We start from the raw sequence: 19,576 nt of genomic DNA, 5'->3' as shown, positions 1-19,576 counted from the left end.
GAAGAACGATGACCTCGACTGTGTAGACCACTCCTTGAATTTCAAGTCTAGCGGTGCACGCAGCCACCGGCTGGACGTGCTGTGCTGTGGCTGTGCGGAGTAAAGGACCGAAGAAAGGCGTCGTGACTTTTCGTATTGAGCGGCATAGTTTTTCGGCAATTACAGATATGGCGGCACCTGTGTCAATGAGGGCAAGCACAGAGACACCTTCAACAGCGACATCAATAACGTTGGGCGGCAAAAGAAGAGGGCTTGAGCGTTGTGACGATGACGAAGTTCTTGCCTCGGGAACGGCGCCACTTAGTTTTCCGTGTCAGCGGTAGAGGGACGTCGACGCATCGGGGAGAGCGAGCGACGACGAGGAGAAGGAGAACGGCGGTCGGAAACAGGGCGAAGGCTTGGGCGGGGAAGGGGTAAATCGCGGTCTGGAGCTTGAGACAAAGGATGGTCGTACGGGACTGTGCGTGGGTCGTCACATAGATGAAGTGCACGGCGGCAGCACAGGCGTGCAACGTGCCCGCAAGTACCGCACGAATAGCAGATGGGCCGATTGTCCGGTGTGCGCCAGGGATTAATTACTCGATGGGCTGGAGGTCGTGGCGGCATGGGAGTTAAAACAGGGCTAGGCATCGGAGGCGCAGCCCGGAAGGTCGGCGGTCGTGGTCGTGCGACGGCGTCGGCGTAAGTCAATGGGGCGGTGAGTTGAGGCGCCCGTTCCAGAGGAAGGACCTCGGACACTTACTCTTCTATAACATGTCGTAGGGTCAGACTGAGGGACGAACTTGAGTCCGGCGGGTTCGAGATGAGGGACAGCTGGCGAGCTACATCTTCCCGGACGAAAGCCTTGATCTGCGAGAGGAGGGTGGAATCTTGAATAGGGGCGGTCAAGCCGGACAACGATTCGTGATGGGGAACAAGACGGCAAGTGAGGATGCGTTGACGGTGGAGCTCGTCATAGCTTTGGCACAGTTCAATAACTTGTGCAACAGTAGAGGGGCTTTTTGAAATGAGCATCCGAAATGCGTCCTCGTCGATAGCCTCACATTATATGCTTGATTTTATTGCCCTGAGTCATGGACGCATCGACGCGTTTACAGAGATCGATGACTTCTTCGATTTAGCTGGTAAAGGTCTCACCGGGCTGCTGAGAGCGCGACTGCAAGCGCTGTTCGGCGCGAAGGTTTTGAACAGCAGGGCGGCCGAAGACCTCGCTGAACTTTGTTTTGAACACCGTCCTGCTTGGGACTTCGCTTTCGTGGTTCCGAAACCACAAGTGGGCAATTTCGGTGAGGTAAAGAGGGACGGTGGTCAGTTTCGTGATGTCATCCCCTTTGTTGTTCAGACTGACGCGTTTGTATGATCAGGGCCAGTCATCAACGTCGTGGTCGTCAGTGCCGCTGAAGATGGGAGGGTCCCGCTGACGGATTGTGCCGGGGCATACGGAGGCCTGGGGAGCAGGTGGTGGTAAGCTCGTGGCGCTTGCGGTGGTCATGATGGCAGGGAGAGTCCGGCTGCGCAATTCCAGGATGACAGGAGACCCAGCAAACCTCCACCATTTATAGCAAAGAACTACGACATGGCTGTGGACGGCACCATGGACGCGGACACGAAGACGCAACAGCGTAGGCTTAGCCAGTCACACCAGGAACAGCGTCTAGCCCGAGCCCCACTTCAATAGCATTGGCTATCCGGCTGGGGCGCTCTGCACGGCGCACTTCTTCCTGACAATGTATATATATATATATATATATGTCCAATACAGGACGAAGACCTCTGCCAGCTACCTCTCCAATCTGCCTTTTGTATTGTGCTGTGGCGCCACCGTGGTGGGCACCGGGAGAAACAAAATGCGCGGCGTCGGTGCAACCATAATGTCCCACGGCCACCCGGGCTTCATCATCACAGCGACCTGCTTTGGTGGCATAGTCTATGCGGGCCGACGGGTAGAAGCTTTGCGTGCGCTGCGTTCTCACCGCTCAGTTTGTGTTGAAACAACAGACAGCACGAAGGTCCCTTTGCTCTCCACTTCTGCCGCGATTACTCAGGCCAGCGTTCTGACAGGCAGTGTCCGCAGTCATCGAGTGTGGAGTGTTCATGTTTGCCTGCGCGCGCTGACACCATGCTAGGTAACTTACATATTAGGCAAATGTTTACAAATGTGCCGCCCGTTCCGGTGGCTGCTGTATACGGTGCGGCTGCGCGAGCCCTGCCTTTGAATACTATTAGCGATGCGGACACTGTAAGCGTGCTGGCGCACCGAGGCCCGATAGCGCCGTGTGTGCTATAGCACTCATGCGCTTGCGTGTCATACGTTGCATTTCAAGGTGTTTTTCCACATGTCTACACGTAAAAATATTAAAAAACATTTCTGAATGTCTAGTGCGTGACACTATTACTTTGTAACATTCATTTTGAAAAAATTCAATGCAACTGAGCGGTAGCTGCACATAACTGTAAAACAGATTCGACGTGAACGTTGAAAAATAATTCTTGCTTTGTGGAAATAACTTTGCATCCGAGTACTGCCTGTATTTCTACGAATCCGTACTTCTTTCATTCAACTTGGTGATAACGAGTTAAGAAATTGAGCAAATTTGGTTTCTACAGCATCATACCCAGCAGGTGCGTTGAAGGAGCTGGAGTCGAAGGCAGACGGATAAGCGGCCTCGATCTGAAGCCGGACGATCCTGGTAACATCGCCAGTGTTGTTGGGATTAGGAGCGTCGGCATAGGAAGGTGCCGCGGGGTTGTTGGGCAGACGGGCACACTGCTGGTCGATACGTCGGCTTTTAGCGAGTTCCAGGTGGCGGCACTTTTTTATAACTGCATCCGCCGTCGCCACGTTGTTGAAAACGTGGAAGTTGAAGGCGTCATCGACAATGCCTTTGAGGAAGTGGGAAATCTTGTCTGACTCGGTCATGTGTGCGTCAGCATTGCGGCACAGAGCCAAGACGTCCTGAATGTACGTGACGTAGGGCTCTGTTGACGTCTGCACACGGCCGGATAACGCTTTCTGCTCGACAAGTTGGTGACCGTAGGTGTTGCAGAACAAGTCTCGAAGCTTTAGCTTAAGCAATTCCAACCGGTGAGCTCATCTTCGGGCGTCCGAAACCAAACTCGAGATGTGCCACCGAGGTAAAAGACTACGTTGACGAGCATGATAGTAGGCTCCCACCGCTTATTGCGGCTGACGTGTTCGTACAGGCTGATACAATCCTCGACGTCTTCCCAATCTTTGCCCGAGAATATGCCAGGATCACGGGGAGCGGGGAGAGCGATGTGGGTCGTCGAAGTGGCAGCAGGTGTCGGAGCCGGCTGAGTCGAGTGGTCGTCGCCGGGAGCCACGAAGGAAGGCTCGACGTACCGTCCACTGCGAAGCTCTGTGACGAGGTACAGGGAACATCCACCTCCACCAGATATGTTACGTATGAAGACGCAGACGAAAAGCTAAATGCAAGCATATTTACAAGGAAATACGCCGCACTTTACCAAGAGGCAATAGCCCGCGCTAGCCTCTAATCGGCGCCGTCGTCTTCACACTGCTCGCCTCTTCGTCATCGCAAATGCTGTTCCGTAGCAATATAGAGAACAAGTGCTTTCACTTAGTGTCCTGTCGGCAGTGGGTGTTATCCCATCATCTGTGTGGTTAACAGCTTAAAGAATGAACCCAGCAAAAGCTGCTCACAGAAGAGGTCCTTATTTTGTTTACGTAAAGCCTATTGTATAAATGCAGTCTCAATGTCAACAAGCGGAAGCAAGGTTAATATATCTAGAGAGTGTCACTAGTGCTGGTGCTGAATTGTCTATTCTGTACGGATTCGCTGACTCTTAGCTCAATGGAAAAATGTCTTATAACAACTGAGGCACAGCAAAATACAAACAGTTGCGACTATGACCCAAAAAACAAGCAAGGTTCCGCATATCTATGGAGGAAGAAATACACAAACACACCCAACATGAACACGTTTGAATCTGTGGCCAATTCTTTTTTAAATATATTGGCTAAAACAATTCCAAACGTTTTGTATTTCTCCAACTTTCAACACACCTCTATTGGGTCCTCTCTACATTCAGTATGAAACGCCCAGAATTTAAAGCAGTTTAGCTTAAAATAATTTCGCGAATTTTGAAAATTTTTGGTGTCCGTTTCCACGCCAGCGGCGCCACCGCCGCTAAATCAAAAATGCTTTGCCGTGCGTCACCGCTGAAGACCAGAAACGACTACCACGCCACCGCCGGTCGAAACCGACACGGTGCGCTCCTCTACTTACGGTGGAGTTCGTGGCCTCTCTTCCGGTTGCTCAGCTACAGTGTACTATATATCTACACGCGTCTTTCTTGTGGCGACTGAGAAGTAGGAGATACACTTTCGCACTTAACTCCACGGCAAGCGCGCAATTTCCGACACTCGAACGAAATGTCATTAACTCCACGGCAAGCGCGCAATTTCCGACACTCGAACGAAATGTCATCGTTACGTTCTTTCGCAACGAGCTACGATTCTGACCTTGCCTAGAAGGTGTACAGCTCCGGAAGCAGACGACCTGTTCCAGTCAGGTGATGGCGCTAGGGCGGGCTCGCCGCACGCCTGCAGCCACGTCAGCCGCAGAGACCAATCAGAGAGCGCGGTTTTCCTCAGCAAGCAGAACTGAGCAGCACCATCAGGCTAGTCGCGATACGCCGTGGCGACCGATTTATCTACGCTACGCAGCAGAGGCAGCCACGTGCAAATGTAGCAAGTTCGTTATTGGCACGACAGGGATCGTGTGCGCCCTCGCGCTCCTGCTGCACAAGCCTAACCGATCTGAAGCGCTATCAATCGTTCAATACAAAGCGACGTCTGTAACGGCGTCTCACCCGGGGCTACAAGGCGTGAGCGCGCCCCGGCAAGCGTACGTGTGGTCTACCTTTAGGCTCGCTGTGGTTCGAGGCTAGTTGAGTGTTCAAAACCGGTATACACGAGAGAGACCGGCGTCTACGACACCGATAAGCAGTCTGGTACATGTTTAGCCACTCAGCGGGCGGCCCCGGCCGAACGTGAGCAGATGATAATCGATGTCTTCCGCAACTACGTATTTCTAACTGAAAGTCGAAACGCAGGTTATCGCGTATTTTTAATTTCTTATTAGGGGCGTCAAAATGGTTGTGGACGCTTAAGCTTCGCCATTAAAGGGAGAACACGATAGCATTCAAAGATCCCTGATTGCTTCGCACGCTTCCCAGACTATGGAGCGGATGCAACAGTAAAGTTTACCCGGAAACGCTGGCCGCGAGCGCTGTGCGTGAAGGTGGGCTTTCTGGTAGAAACACAGCATCTGACGTTTGCCGCAATGCGGTGGAGGCGAGCGCCATCTGGGTGTGTTGCTAGGAACCAGGCGCGCCGCTCTGTGGCCCCCGAAATACTCACGCACCGGCGCGCGGAAATGGCGGACGCTGTGGCCTGTCCAGCAATCGGGTTTCTACGAGTTTTGGCATAACATAATTACATTTTCTCGCATAGTAAAATGTGTAAGTCGTACTTTACAATTTTTATACGTATTTTTGGTTGAGCAATTCAGTTATTTCAGCAGCTTCCTTGCTCCGCATGGAGAGCATGGGTATGGCTGGTTCGAACATCTTTCAGGGGGAACGACGTGCGACGCCTGACGCAGGACGAGAGACGCCGGTGCCACATTTTTCGCGACATGGGTTCCTTAAAGCTCTCGAGTTCTGTCTAGTTATTAAATGACATAGGAACAGTACGAAGAAGCGCACTGATCCAAAAAAGGTTCTTGAATGGCGGCAGCTTTTTGTAAACAGCAGCCGAGTATCGGAATCTGTTATTTGACAATATATAACAGCCCAAAAAGTGTGAGGAGAGGCTTCTGTTTAAGAGAGGCCGTTTTAGAAAAAAAGGTGATTTCGTGCTCCAGTTGTGACCGCCAGGTGCCATGGCAGAGTGCACAATTTGACTGATATACTCAGCGCAGGGTGTGCTATCAGCAAAATCCATTTTTGCACCAAGCCCCAGAGATGGTCCAGAGCACCTTTATGTTTTCAAAGAACGACGGTTTTCCTTCCGCCTCATATCCAGCACTATCTATGTGCGCTGGCTGCATTACCACTTACGGCGGTTCTCGTCGAGCGAGTGTTCCAAGACTCCTATAGCGACCAAAGTGTTGTTCCAGCTGGGAAACGGCAGTTGCCTTGCCTGAGTCTTTGCGCCAACATTACCGCCATATCCTCAGCGTACTTATTTAAGGGAAACTTTTGTTGCCTCGGTATGAATGCAATACTATTCCTCTGGCTCTTCGAGCCATTTTTGTGTTTGATTGAAGGTTGGTGGTCGGAACTCCGCAAAGCGAACGTTTGTTCGTCTCCTTTTTTCTCGTTCGTTCGTTTTTTTTTCGCCCACGTACTCGTTCATTCGCTCATTAGTTGTATCAAAGATCCTTCCGACAGGGATGCTGTGAGCGAGAGATTTCGATCATCTGAATGGCTTTGATGTAATTCTTCTGCGGAAACCCTCAAGGTGAAAACAAGTAACTAATAAAGGGAAAATCAGAGATCCACTCATACGTAGCAATTGCTACAAAGGAAACCCGTACGAGATGCTCGAAATAAAATCGTCGTAGCTTAAGAAAAATTCGTCCTTGTCCGGGACTCGATTGCGGGACCATCGCGGTTCCGGTGTAGGCGCTCTACCATGATGATCTGTACCTTTGATGATCCCACGGAGCATTCACCGTCCTTGCCACCGTCCTCTGGGGCGGTGACAAGAAAGGAGAATAGCCGTCGGCTTCCACGCTGCCACTCGCGCAGTTTTTGTCAAAACACTACCTTGCCTAAATGTACAATCCGTTATAGTATCACTAACGGCGTGCCCGTCCACGGCTCAGGGACCTCACTTACAAAGCTTGGCATGCGTAGCGGCTCTATGCCTTCGGCTGGCCACCTTTCCTGACCACATATTGATTGGTGGCAATTCGCTCTGGCGAAATAATATAGCGCAACCGCTGTTTGGGAACACCGCCACTATTCACTAGCATGTATTAAATTAATAAGAAACACCAGCTTGATATGCTCATTGCAACAAAAATGAAGAGCGTTTTTTCTATAGCCAAGTATATTTCTTTAGGGTATTGCCTAACATTGCTAATTATGGTCGGTGGTTTCCGCGCACTTTTATTTTGCGCCAACATTCTCTGCAATTGATAGGTGTTTCATGCTATGTACTTACGAGTGCATGATAGTAGCGGGCGGCCCTGTTACTGTAATACAACACATTCATGAGCAGATTGGGCGAAAATACAAAGCAGTTGTAGAAGAATCCCTTGAACTTGTTCTCTTGGTACGAAAAATGTCCAAGCACGACAATCATGTCCGGTGAGAAGACAGACCTTTAAACGAGCAGGAGAGTATGGTATTAGTTGCCATTGTAAATTGTTGATCATTTTTGTAGCAGCTACTTAATCAACAATTTACAGAAGTGAAAGTCACACGCTCAATTCCAAATTCAATGCAACACCCGATTTCAAAAGAAAAGAAACACAATTTGATAATTGCGATGCCCTCAAAAAAAAAAATAAGACCAACCTCCCAGCGGCGATGACGTTTAGTAATATTTTTAATGTAATTCGAAACGCGTCAAAACGTCAACACATATACCTAGTACGTGGATTAATTTGCTTATTGGTCCGCAAATAAACAGTTGAAGTGCAGTGGCGATTTGCGAACAAATCGCTAACCATCACTTCGATCTTTGTTTCCTTTTTCTTTCTAGGGAACCTATGGTAACTCTCTTACTGACGTCCGACAAGCGCGTCTTACATTAGAGTGTTATATCGTGGGAAGCTTAGTGTACAGGCCATGGGACAGGATGCAAAAGACTACGTGGTATCGTAAGTGTTCTGCCAAAATAGCATTCAAGCAACGATAGTGGTACTCTGTTTGGAATGCCGCATTCTAACCTTTAAACTAGCAAGCATCAGCTGCACTCGCCGCAGTTTTCAGTACCGATGTTGCAAAAGCCGAGTCGTGCTTGTCCAGATTACACATTGCGCATTGTTTCCCGGGGACAAGCCACGCGCTTGTGCTCTGCTGTCGCCTTGCATTCGTGTTCTTGTTCTTTTTTGGTGATTGAGCATATTCTTTAATGCTTTCTATTGCTTCGGCCATCGTCACCACTAGTTTTTGTCGAATCTGGAAAATTGTGTTCAAATATCTGCTCCAATAAAAATGGGCAAATTTAGGACATTCTGCAAATGGAGAGGTAGAGGGCTAATTCAAAGCATTGCTTTCTGAGTTAAACGAGGTTTGGTCATCCATCTAGCGTTCTTAGCGCAATTTTTTTGCCAAGCAAAGTGGCGCGAACTAAAAAAAGAAAGGAACCGTGGTTTGGATAGTTATCGTGCATCACCTCCCCTTGAAATAAAATAAAAGCTTTCTGCCGCGGGAGAAAGTGCGTGTAACCGCGAAATAATTCTAGAGATCAATATGGCTTTTGAGAAGCTGCCTTGCATCATAGGCCGGACACTCCTGTTCTTGCTGACGTGACGCTTGATGTCTCGCTGGCAGATCATGCGCGTTGAGTGTAAGTTGATCGCACGCATGCGAAGCATTCTGCAAGGATCTCCTTCTTCAACGAGCTCTTTGTGTAGATAGCACGTCAGATGGAGCAACAGACGAGGACGAGCATCGTCCTGGCTTAGCTAGTTCTGTAAAAGGAGCCTTCAAATATTGACACGTGTACTTATCGTTATCGGGAGACCACGTTTCGTCGCTTAACAACTGTAATTGCACAGCGCGGGACGCGTCTGCATGTATCCGAAGTTTCTGGAAAGTTATCGATGCTTCTACCCGGCTGTCTGTTGTCGCGGAACCTTGTGTTATCTGATTTCATCGCGTAACGCGAATGGTGTAGAACTTTGTGGAAGGCACGCGGGTCCAAACGATTAGTCTGTAACATTCGACAATTCTGTATAAAAGCCGACGCGCTTGACCCGCTGATCAGATTTTCGACGATCGCCGACTGTGTTCGCCGCTTTCGTTGCGCTATAAGTGTAGCCTGTTTTGTGGGCACAGGTTCGCCCAATAAAATCTAGTTTTGCCTTTCACAGTATTGCCACTGTGTTCTTAACGTCACCACCACGTGACAATATGCTAAACCCAATTAGTGCTGTCCCTTCTTGGCACCTTAAAACACTATGCGTTGAGATAGCGGCAAAACGCATCTTCGGTCCCACGAGCCAGACCCGCATAGGCCTTCACCCACTGCAACAATTCCCACAAAGATTCACATTACGTAGGCGTCAATTGTAGTTGAGTCTTCCATAGATTTTCTTTCTGCAGGTGGATGTCATAACAACGCTTTTTTTTCAAGAAGCACTCTATTTTTATTCAGCTGTCTGTAATAAAAAATGAATGAAGAATATTGAGAGCCTTAAATGATTTATTTGATTGCATTTGTGCCAACTTTGTTTGAAAATAAAAGCTTGAAGCCATTACAAAGAAACAAAACTTGCGGTACAGGATATTACAACATCCTTTCTGCGGGGCAGGCATAATCAACGCTAAGGAATTCAGCTAAGAAAAAAGTTACTCATGAGGTTAACAAAAACATTTCATGCTCTCCATTTTACATCATCTGCCATGCAGAGACCAGACGCATTCAGGGTATAGTATTATCAACAATAACCCTAAACTCGTGGCTCACCTAAAGGAACGAAAACACCACTTTTGTTTTACATAACCCATGTAGTACTTTTACCAAGCATTATCGAAAGACAGATCTTTGCAAAAGTATCTCCAATTGTTCATATCTTTCTACCACACTGGTGCATTATTAGTATTGTGAACTGTCCAACGGCCTCCAAAGCTTTTAACCGTTTGTTATTCTGTAACTTCTGCAAGGAATCACAATGAAGTGCAAGAAATAGGTCTACAGTGAATGGCCAAAGGGCAATCTCATATTTCAGTGCGTGGTAAGCGTACGCATGCACTCAACTGCTTGATTTTGTAGATAAGCTTATACCTGATATCTTTACATTATCAATGTGTAGCTTGACGCCAAGATTAGGCACCCCCATTTCATTGATGCAGTAAGCTGCAAATGTTCTAGCTCATCCCAAGAGAGCCACTAAACTTGTGTTCAAATAAATTACGGGCATCCCCCACACGGCTTTTCAAAATCAAACATCCGAAAAAAGAAATTAATTCAGTTGATGTTAAATTTTAAAAAAATGACTTTGGCACGTTCGCAGAAATTTCGCTTTGAACATTTTATTTTTGATGATCCTGTGCATTATGATTAAGATGCTCAAAATGCATATAATCGGAAAAGTGGCGGTAAGCGGTAGACAAAGGATTTAAGCCTAATTGATATCAGTTTTTGCGTGGCAGTACCTCGGCTAGCCAATGAATTTCCTGAGTCTCTGCGTCATAGATTTTACGTGAGATTACTCATTCACTTTGAACATTTTAGCACAGAGGTGTAGTACATGCCGTACTCTGGGCGGTGCATAACAACATATTTTATTCCATATGTGTCGGCTAATGCCCCTTAGCGTCACAATTCCTGTTAAGAGGTCCTAACATAATGTGAACATTGCAGGATGTAAGAACGGCACCTGTAATTTTAATTCATGACGTAAGACTGCGGCACTTACTTCGTGTGGAGGCCGATATTTTCACAGGGTTTCAGATCCCATCTGGCATATACTCCGAGAAATGTATGCGATGCCACCCCTTTTTCTGAGGAAAGCTGGGAGAACTGGGCCGCTGCCTGCAAGATATATATGTATATATATATATACATATATATATATATATATATATATATATATATATATATATATATATATATATATATATATATATATATATATATATATATATATATATAAGAATGTTCTACTCCAGCAAGATTCTCCAAATTGGGCAGTGTCCTATTCAGCTGCATGTAAAACCCCTTCCATAACAGAATGCATTGTTTTCTACTTTTCTCAAAAGTAACTATAAATAAATAAATAAAATATTCTTCGTGGATATCACACTGTATAATTGTAGTTAATTCGTGTTCTTGCCATAAGCATTGCAGGAAAGTGACCCTAATGTGAAATGGGACACTGTGTCATCAATGGCGATCAGAAGCAAAGAATGAGGGCGTTTCGATTCCACGACACTAAATCAGAATTCACAAGAATGTCAACTATAGCAACACTGTGCTGCATCTTTGTCTTTGGGTTCATGGCAACAAAATATTTTCAGCCATGCCATAAAATGAATAGATGGTTACTTCGCCCCAGTTGACGGAGATGCTGCTCCTGTAGTGTAACAACATCCGGTAAAGAAAATAAAATCGGGTCTTTCACACTGGTAACATACCAGACAGCGATAAAAACAGACTTCGAAAGTCACTGTGTAACGAAGTTTCATTCTAGTCTCAGGAGGACGTTGTAGTAAATTGACACACTAACGTTGTTCACAAAGTGTGGCAATGATCTAAACTCGGAATTGCATGAAAGAAATAAATCAACATTTTTAAAAACGTCCTCAAAGCCAGTGCAGATACGAAATTCTCGGACAGCGATTTCGTCACTCCTGCATAATGAATGATATTTAGGGGTCGATAAAACGACCGCCTATTGCGCAACCGTGTCCCACGCCATTCATTACGGCTTGCATCGCACAATTCCTGATTGCTATATTCCCGCCAGTAAAGGAGAATAATGTTTGAATGATGTAAATCATGAGCGCCCACGTGACTGGCCAAGGTCACGGAGCTCACGTGAACCACCACAGCGTTGGGCGCAGTGAACTTGTCCGTCTACTGAATTTCACACGTGCGCCCACGTTCGTCGACGCCGGTTGCGCTCCCGCGACTGCCTGCTGTGTTTCGGCAAAGGCACGTGCTGCCGGTCCGAATATATGTCGTCATCAGTGTCTTGAATGTTAAACTATATCGGCCTCAACAGTGACGTTTTCGTGACGGCCATTGCAACGAGTCCGAAGAAGGTATAGCCATGATTCGTTCTTATACGTTAAAATTGAGCTATATTACTTTTTGGTATCCATTATCAGTCGTATTTCGTGAGAGGGTTAGCGAAAAACTAAATTTTTTTTCTACACTCTCGTTAAAGCCAAGCAACAGTTGGTTAGGTGCAAGGTCATTTACTACAACGATGACTTTAGAGCTCGAAAGTTTGAAGCGATCAAGCTATTGTTTGGTGTAGTTTCATTGAGCGGAGATACGGGTAGGAAGAAATGGTGCGGACAGGACAGACGCTCGTGGTATACACGCTCATTGGAGCGTCTGTTCTGACCACTCAACTTCTTCCCACCCGAATTTCTGCTCAACCACACTACAACATGCACCAACCGGCCCAACAGTCTACGCTTCTAAACCCATAGTTTGTGGAGGAGGTAGCAGCTCTATGTAAAAATGGGCTGCTACAATTTTCAAGAAAGTTCATATGGTCATAATGCACTGACAAGGCAAACGATGCAATATGTCATAACTTGTCGAGCTGCTGATCTATGTCCGTCAACGTGCGAACGCGGTATATGTGATTTAACAATTGTAAAACCATCCGCCATCCATTTAACAGGGTAAACTCCCAAAATAATCGTGCTTCCACCAGGCCTTATTTTATGGAACAAATTACCGAGCACTGTAGTGAGTTGCACGACACTTGACTGATTAGTAAAAAACAGGGAGAATGACATTTTCCGAGATATAATTGTTTACATGCCCGATTACCTGAGTTTTTTCTCTCTCTCGTTTCTTCGTTGTAAAAAATACAATTTCTATGACGTTTGCCTTTCTACAATGACTGAGTTTGCCTTTATTAATATTTATAGTTTGTACCACTCTCATGTTTATTGAAGTACTCAGTCCTGCTTGGGCACAGCGAGGGCCTAAAATATCTGTAAATAAATTTACAGGTTACAAAATGCGGAAAGTAGAAGCATCAGCAAAATTATACGGCTAAATACATTTCTGGCTGCCTGACAACTAATTAAAACTGAATAAAAAGCTGGACTTGTTTTTTTTTTAAGTTTAATAAGGAGCATACCCGCTAGAATGTAAAATCATGCGAACTTATCATGGGGACAACCGGCTTGAACTTTGCAAGTGTACACGCAGAAGTTCTTGAAGGTGTGGTTCAATGAACTCATTTCGTGAACGCCGCATGTGAATCACCTCGTAATTGATTTAGCTTCTTCTGTAGGATGTTTGAGTAATACAGCTTTTTGCTTCCTGTGTGGTTACCTAAATTGATGCATTATACATTGTTTTAAGCTAAACTTTTATGCGTTGGCACGGGAAACCACAACTGAAACCAATTACGCCAGGATGATAATTTTGCAAAATAGCGTACTTTGTATCCTAGAAAATAATGAGGATGCTGTAAAGGTAGCCGCTGAACCCGTTCCTTTCTTATTAAATGTGAAATTTTATCCCATGGAAAAGTATACAATTCCAATCTGGCAGAGCATATCATTGACCTTAAGTTACAGACTGCCTACCGATACACCGTCTGCACGAGACATGGCTCCAGAAGCTCCATTCGGAAAGCAAAGGAAATCCAGACTAGGTGTGGAAAGCAAGCTATTCATTGCAAGGCTGGCGAATAATTAAGCTCTCTTGAATTGAGTATTGATTGTACACTAAAAAGTAAACCACTGAAACGGGATTAACAATCGTTCCCTCTTTCTACTAACTTCATAGCATATCCGTAAACACTTGCATTACCTGAAATAAAATTCAGTCTTTTTTCAATAGTTTTTCTCGTTGTTCAACTGTTTATTCATTACATACCAGAATTATTTCTCAAAGCACTTTATGCTCATGTACACCCGGCCACAAAAGTTTACAGACCACGGGATCTCAGAAGACGTTCAATCCCCGAGCAGACTGTAGCTCAAGTAAAACTCTTGCTTGGGCTAGTTGGTTCATGCTTGAAGTAGGTAAAGGCAAGGCGCAGAAGACCAGGACTTAGGAAGAAGAACACAAACGGCAAGACGGGCGCCTTGTCGTTCGTGTTCTTCTTCCTAAGTCCTGGTCTTCTGCGCCTTGCCTTTACCTACTTCAGACTGTAGCAGTAGCCAGTAAAACTGTAAGCGAGAATGTTGTTAGCAAATTCTAGCCGAGGCCCGAAATACAAAACCAGCATTCATTGTGAGGTTGTGGAGATATTCAGCTCTTTCTGTGATTCCATGGTCCGCAATATTTGGTGGACGGGTGTACAAACTACGGCATGTGCACTTTTTTTGTTTTAAAACAGATTTGTTCGACGATATTTGTACGTCCTTAGTGGGTGTAGATTTCTGAATGTGATAGCACTTTAAGACAAGCACGCGCTATGTGCATTTATTCAATGGAAATTTCTTATAGTTACTTTCTACTCATATTTTTTTCTTTCTCTTTTAGGCAATGCTACGGGCGGTATCTTTTGTGAGCGGGCAAGACCTCGGCAGGCTTTTCGCCGGTAATTTTTGCCTACGGATGGAATATTATAATCTCCCTACAAATAAAGGTCTTCCACTTTGAGAACAACAATGAAATGTTCTGTACAAGCTGGTATTATAACCACTTGTACATGGCTGAGTTTTTCAATAAAAGCAGGTAATATACCGGCGTTCAACAACGGCTAAACCTGGCCGAACAGTTGTCGGATTCAGCAACTAACTCATCATCAGTTGGTAATGTGAGGAGATGTGAATATGAGGCCCGGTTTGACAGCAGAGGAAGCACCGGGCTGTAGACGAAGGACTGTTCAGAAGGCATAAAAACCGCACACACACTTCAATAGAACGAAAGAAAAATAACTACAGGCGGCGGAAAGGCCGAAAGCTCTGACGGGCGGTAGTTGCATGGCTGCTGCCTAAAAAACCAAAGTGACACTAGATGCAGTGGTCTATACACCTGGTCCGCTGCAGCGGTAAATATACTGAAAAGGCCGCGAAAACAAATTATGGGTGAACGCTGCGAACAAGGAGCACAGCCAAAAAGCTGGTGGGTGCAGCATCTCGTATTGCACAAATCCAATGGGAACACGAAGCAATGTCGCCTATTCCAGCTTGCCCTGGCCGGCACATCCCGCGCGGCAGCATGAAAAGGTTTGCGCGCTGACAGTGTGCGAAAGGTTCTGTGCCGACAAAGGCGGCTCAATCTCAAGCGCAAAAGGCACCGTGCGCAGGGAGAGAGGGGTCTTCTACTCCAGCGGCTGAAGCCTATCGCGCGGCTGCTCCGGCATTCATGTTGAACGCGATCTGTGATGAAAGAGTGGCGCCGAGTGCTGGTAGCTTTGCCCGCGTTGTTTTCGCCGCTTAGTTCGTCTTCAAGCTATCGGCAGCGCGAAGGTCAATTCGCTCGCTGCCGCTGCCGCGCTTCCCCACTCGAACATTTCGGCACCTAGTTTCCGCTGTCATCGAGTGAGATGTGTTCATGTTTGCTTGTGCGCGCGCGACAACATGTTTTTTATATTGGTAATCGAGCGAATGGTTGTAATTTTGTACAGTTGAGAGTACTACTCTCCCTACTTGGTACACCTGTCAACTAATTTGTTATCGCAATCGAAGGCTCCACATTTCTGGTAAAACTGCGCCTATTTATTAAACAATTCCTTTGGTTTGGTGAATATGTTTTCATTATTCCCAATCGAGCGCGCAATCTTTATATTAACTATGAAGTTTGCAGAAATTGAAGGCCGCCACCGCACTGTCAAAAAGGCGTTTCACATTGTAGAGTTTTCTATTGGTGTATGATTGTAGCGCCCTTGCCTCAAGTCACCGCCTAGTAACCTGCCATTGGAGCCGAAGCATCTCGTTAAACATTCAAGCTGATGTGAAGTTTTAGACAGCACATCAAATGTCATGAATTTACCTTCAGGGCCTCGAGCGCTTTCTTCACGATATCCGGGTCTTGAAAAAATAGAACGTGATAGATATTCATGACGCCCCAGTGGTACACGTTGTTTGCCCACAGTTTCTCCTGAGCCCATTTCAGGGAATCTGATTTCTCGATGTCAGTGACAAATTCGCCAAGCTTTCTGCGAACAAGGAAACAATATAGTAGAGTCATTATTTCGAGGACCGGGCAGCGCCCAAGATACAGAACAAAATAATACACTTGCAGTCTTCATGGCTTATTTTAAAGCCATGAAAATGAATGCCCCATATTGTTTGAGATGTAGCGACATTGGTTATTATCGCTTGATATACATCATTCTCGCAGGTGGTTCCACGAAAACGAAAAAAACGAGAATTTTTTTTATTTGCAAGGTCAATAAGGAGATGACATTTTGCTAATTTGTGCAAATTAGGAAGCCTATAAGGTTATGACTGAGATCGATTCAGCGATAACGAATTCGGCTTTACCCTCATGCAAGCCTTTTGCCATACAGTACCTTGATTTAGTTTCCACACAACCAATTTTACAGCTTAAAATACCGCTCTTTCGAGGAGTACTCGTGGCTGCCTCGTAGGGTGCCTACCACTCCTCACGGTTTAAGATTGTCACCAGCTTCACGGAGGCCGGGAGGCTAATTCCCTTCAATTCAAAGTCACGTAACTGGAAACAAGAACAAAGTTAACTAGCTACCAGTTATCAGTTCGGGCCAACCCTCTCATAATTTTACTAGAATAAAGTTGCATGAGCCAGTGACATATTTTTGGATTATTATGACATACGTGTGCTATATTTTGTCGCTCGCCCAAACGTATGAACTCGGCACAGTGCATCTCACAACTTACAATGCGTCGATGGAGCATCCAAACTGCGTGTTGTTGCCTTGAGCGGCCAGGTCGAAGAAACGCTGTAACTTGGGCGTCGTTTGCGCGTCGCCGACTCCGCCACCGCAAGTCACATAAAGAGAGTCGAAAAATATAAAGTCGCAAACACCGTCCGGCGGGACCACCATCCTGATGTTGCAGTCCACGGTGCACACCACAGAGTACAAGGTCGGGGGTCCGTAAACGATGGCTTGAAAGACAAGGCGAAGGACCATTTGCAATGACATTGTGAAGCATTCGTGAAAATGAAGCACCAGACCTCTAAACACATTTCCTACTTCCTAGCCAGTAAGTATATAGTCATAGTAAGTGTATAGTCCATAGCGAGTACGTCTATAGTCTTTGTCGTCCTCGATTGCGTTTTCCTTCTCTTGGTACCCATTCTGTAACCCTAATGGACGAACAGTTATCTAACCAGCGCATTATATCACCTGCCCAGCTTCATTATTTCATCTTGATGTCAATTAGAATACCGTCTATATCAGCTTGCTCTCTTATCCCAACCGCTCTCTTTCTGTCTCTTAACGCTTTGCCTAGCAATCTTCGTTCCATCGCTATTTGCGCTGTCCTTAACTTGTTCTCAAGCTTCTTTGTCAGTCTCCAAACCTCTGCCCCATATGTCACAACTGGCAAAATGCACTAATTGTACGCCTTCATTTCCAATAATAATGGTAAGCTTGCAGTCAAGAGCTGGCAATGTCTGCCGTATGCGATCCAACGCATTTTTATTCTCCCATCCATTCTCTTTTATTCAATACATGTCTACATAATATAACATTATAGATATAATGCTACGCACGCGGCTTCGATTGTCGCCTATGTAGCACCTATTCTAATGGACAATAAGAGATAACTGCCCCGGGCCCCGCACTACGCGCTCTCCAGTTCCAACATATGACTTGAGAAAAAAACGGCCTTATCATGAATATCAGCTGCTAATCCTGGAGTACTCACGTGGTATCGTTGATATGGTGGTGGCCGGTGTTGTCGTCACAGTCAGGGTCGTTGTTATTGCTTTAGTCGGGGTCGTAGCTATTGCTTTAGTCGGGGTCTCGGTGCTTGATGCTCGCTCAGGTGAACTGGAAGTAGCTATAATAGTTGCTGCGGTGTTCATTTCTGATGATTCCGTTGTTACACCCTGGGTTGAATCCTGTAGAAGTAAATATATTTAGCATAAATGTAAAAGAAATCGCACAGACACTTCTTGAATCAAAACCTTCTTTGTTATTAACCCTCCGACCCACGTAGCAAAGGTGTTTAAGTAGACCACTGCGAGTGATCAGACCATCGCCTTGACGAGACTCATTACTCAGGTGGTTAGTTACCATGTTTCGCAATCTTACCATGGTATCGACTTTAAAACAACGAAGCTTACTTTGTGCAGTTGCGAGTTATTTTGCATTCACGTTTTTACCGACATTTTTTTACGTTGTCACTGACTTTGCATTGCAGAAGTGCTTAGTAGTCTCGCAGTTTCGCGCTCTGCGATCATAGAAAATGCCGAGTTGCTACGTTGATATGAATGTCAATGTGCGTAGAAATTCTGCACAACAACAAAGATACACTTTCACACGCAGGGGCAGATAGCGGTAGCGGTAGCGTTTAAGAAACTTCGACAACACCACAATGTTACGCCGTGCAAGCGCCCGCTAATGTGGAAAAGACAATGCACGCGAAATACCGCAGGTAAAAAACTTACTTTTTATCAACAGTTCGAACACATTAGTATTTTGCGTTTTCCTAATATATAAAACATTGCGAGTATTTCAAGTGTTGGATATGATATTGTGGATGTTCACAAACTTATTATTACTTGATGAAATTCCACCAACAGTTATGCGCAGTAGCCCTTACGTGATAATGTGCCAAGGACAGGGTTTGGAAGGAGCCGAGGAAAGCGTGACCTATCTTTAGAGTACAAAATATGGAGGGCGCTCAAGCTAGCCTTTTAGACTGGAACTCGAGAGCATTCAAAGATCTGCGTTTGTTACGCTTCCCGATAACTGGCGCTTATGTTACCAAATGTTTTCCGGGAAGTGCTGGAGACGAACGCTATGCATGAACGCGAGCTTTCCCGTAGAAACACGGCTTCATGCATGCGCTGCGAATGCGCGGAGCTGATCGCCATCTGCATGGTGCTGTTGAAAGGAACCGAGCTCGGCGCGCCGCTCAGTGATTGGTAGACACGCTGGAAAATGGGTTTATGATTGAGTTGCCGCATAGAAATATCACGTTTTCTGGTACATTGAAATTACAATCCGATGTGATCATGTCTGTCGGTTGTGTGTAAGTCGTATTTAAGATTTCCTTGACGCATTTTACTCTCCTGAATCCAATTAGTTCAGCCACGTCTTCGCCCAACACAGCGGGTCTGCGTGCATGGGTATGCGTGGTTCGGAATGAATTACCCGTCCGGTCCGCTCTGGACGCCAGCTCTGCATTTACTGCGACATGGGTCCCTTGGCGACATGCTGTCGCGGTAATTTACGTGTCTTGCACTGCTTTGATGGGACTTATATTCGGCTCAGGTGTTCACGGAAGCATTTGCTCGAGTGCAGTCCAATTTAGTTGCCATAATAAGATGTGTTGCATGGCCCTTACAAAGGCACATGCTGTGTTGCAGGTTTGCGACAGGTAAGATATCAGTATTATTGAAACATCAGAAATATTGAGATGGGCTGGTTTGAGATAGTGGACCTCCAGATCATGAATACAATCATTATTGATGGAATAACCGAGGAAGGATCTTGTGAAGAAATCAGTTATGTCGCAAACGAAAAACAAGGCTGCTTCCTAGGCT

The 19,576-nt window shown here is 45.9% G+C and overlaps 1 protein-coding gene across 1 annotated transcript in view; it reads right to left on the bottom strand.

Moving 5' to 3' along the window:
• The window catches only part of LOC129386734 (uncharacterized), a 79,188-nt gene extending 61,266 nt beyond the window's left edge, over positions 1-17,922 (bottom strand). The window contains exons 1-5 of the mRNA XM_072284030.1: positions 17,731-17,922; positions 16,738-16,966; positions 15,869-16,034; positions 10,647-10,762; positions 7,220-7,379 (exon numbers count right to left, since the gene is read on the bottom strand). Of these exons, the coding sequence (XP_072140131.1) occupies positions 7,220-7,379; positions 10,647-10,762; positions 15,869-16,034; positions 16,738-16,966; positions 17,731-17,890 (831 nt within the window). The 5' untranslated portion in view covers positions 17,891-17,922. The remainder of the gene's footprint in view (positions 1-7,219; positions 7,380-10,646; positions 10,763-15,868; positions 16,035-16,737; positions 16,967-17,730) is intronic.
• Between the last annotated feature and the right edge of the window lie 1,654 nt (positions 17,923-19,576).

The sequence above is a fragment of the Dermacentor andersoni genome, chromosome 8 (genome assembly GCF_023375885.2).
Source record: "Dermacentor andersoni chromosome 8, qqDerAnde1_hic_scaffold, whole genome shotgun sequence".
NCBI lineage: Eukaryota > Metazoa > Arthropoda > Arachnida > Ixodida > Ixodidae > Dermacentor > Dermacentor andersoni.
The sequence above is the reverse complement of the archived record's forward strand: the minus strand, read 5'-3'. Positions and strand labels throughout refer to the sequence as shown.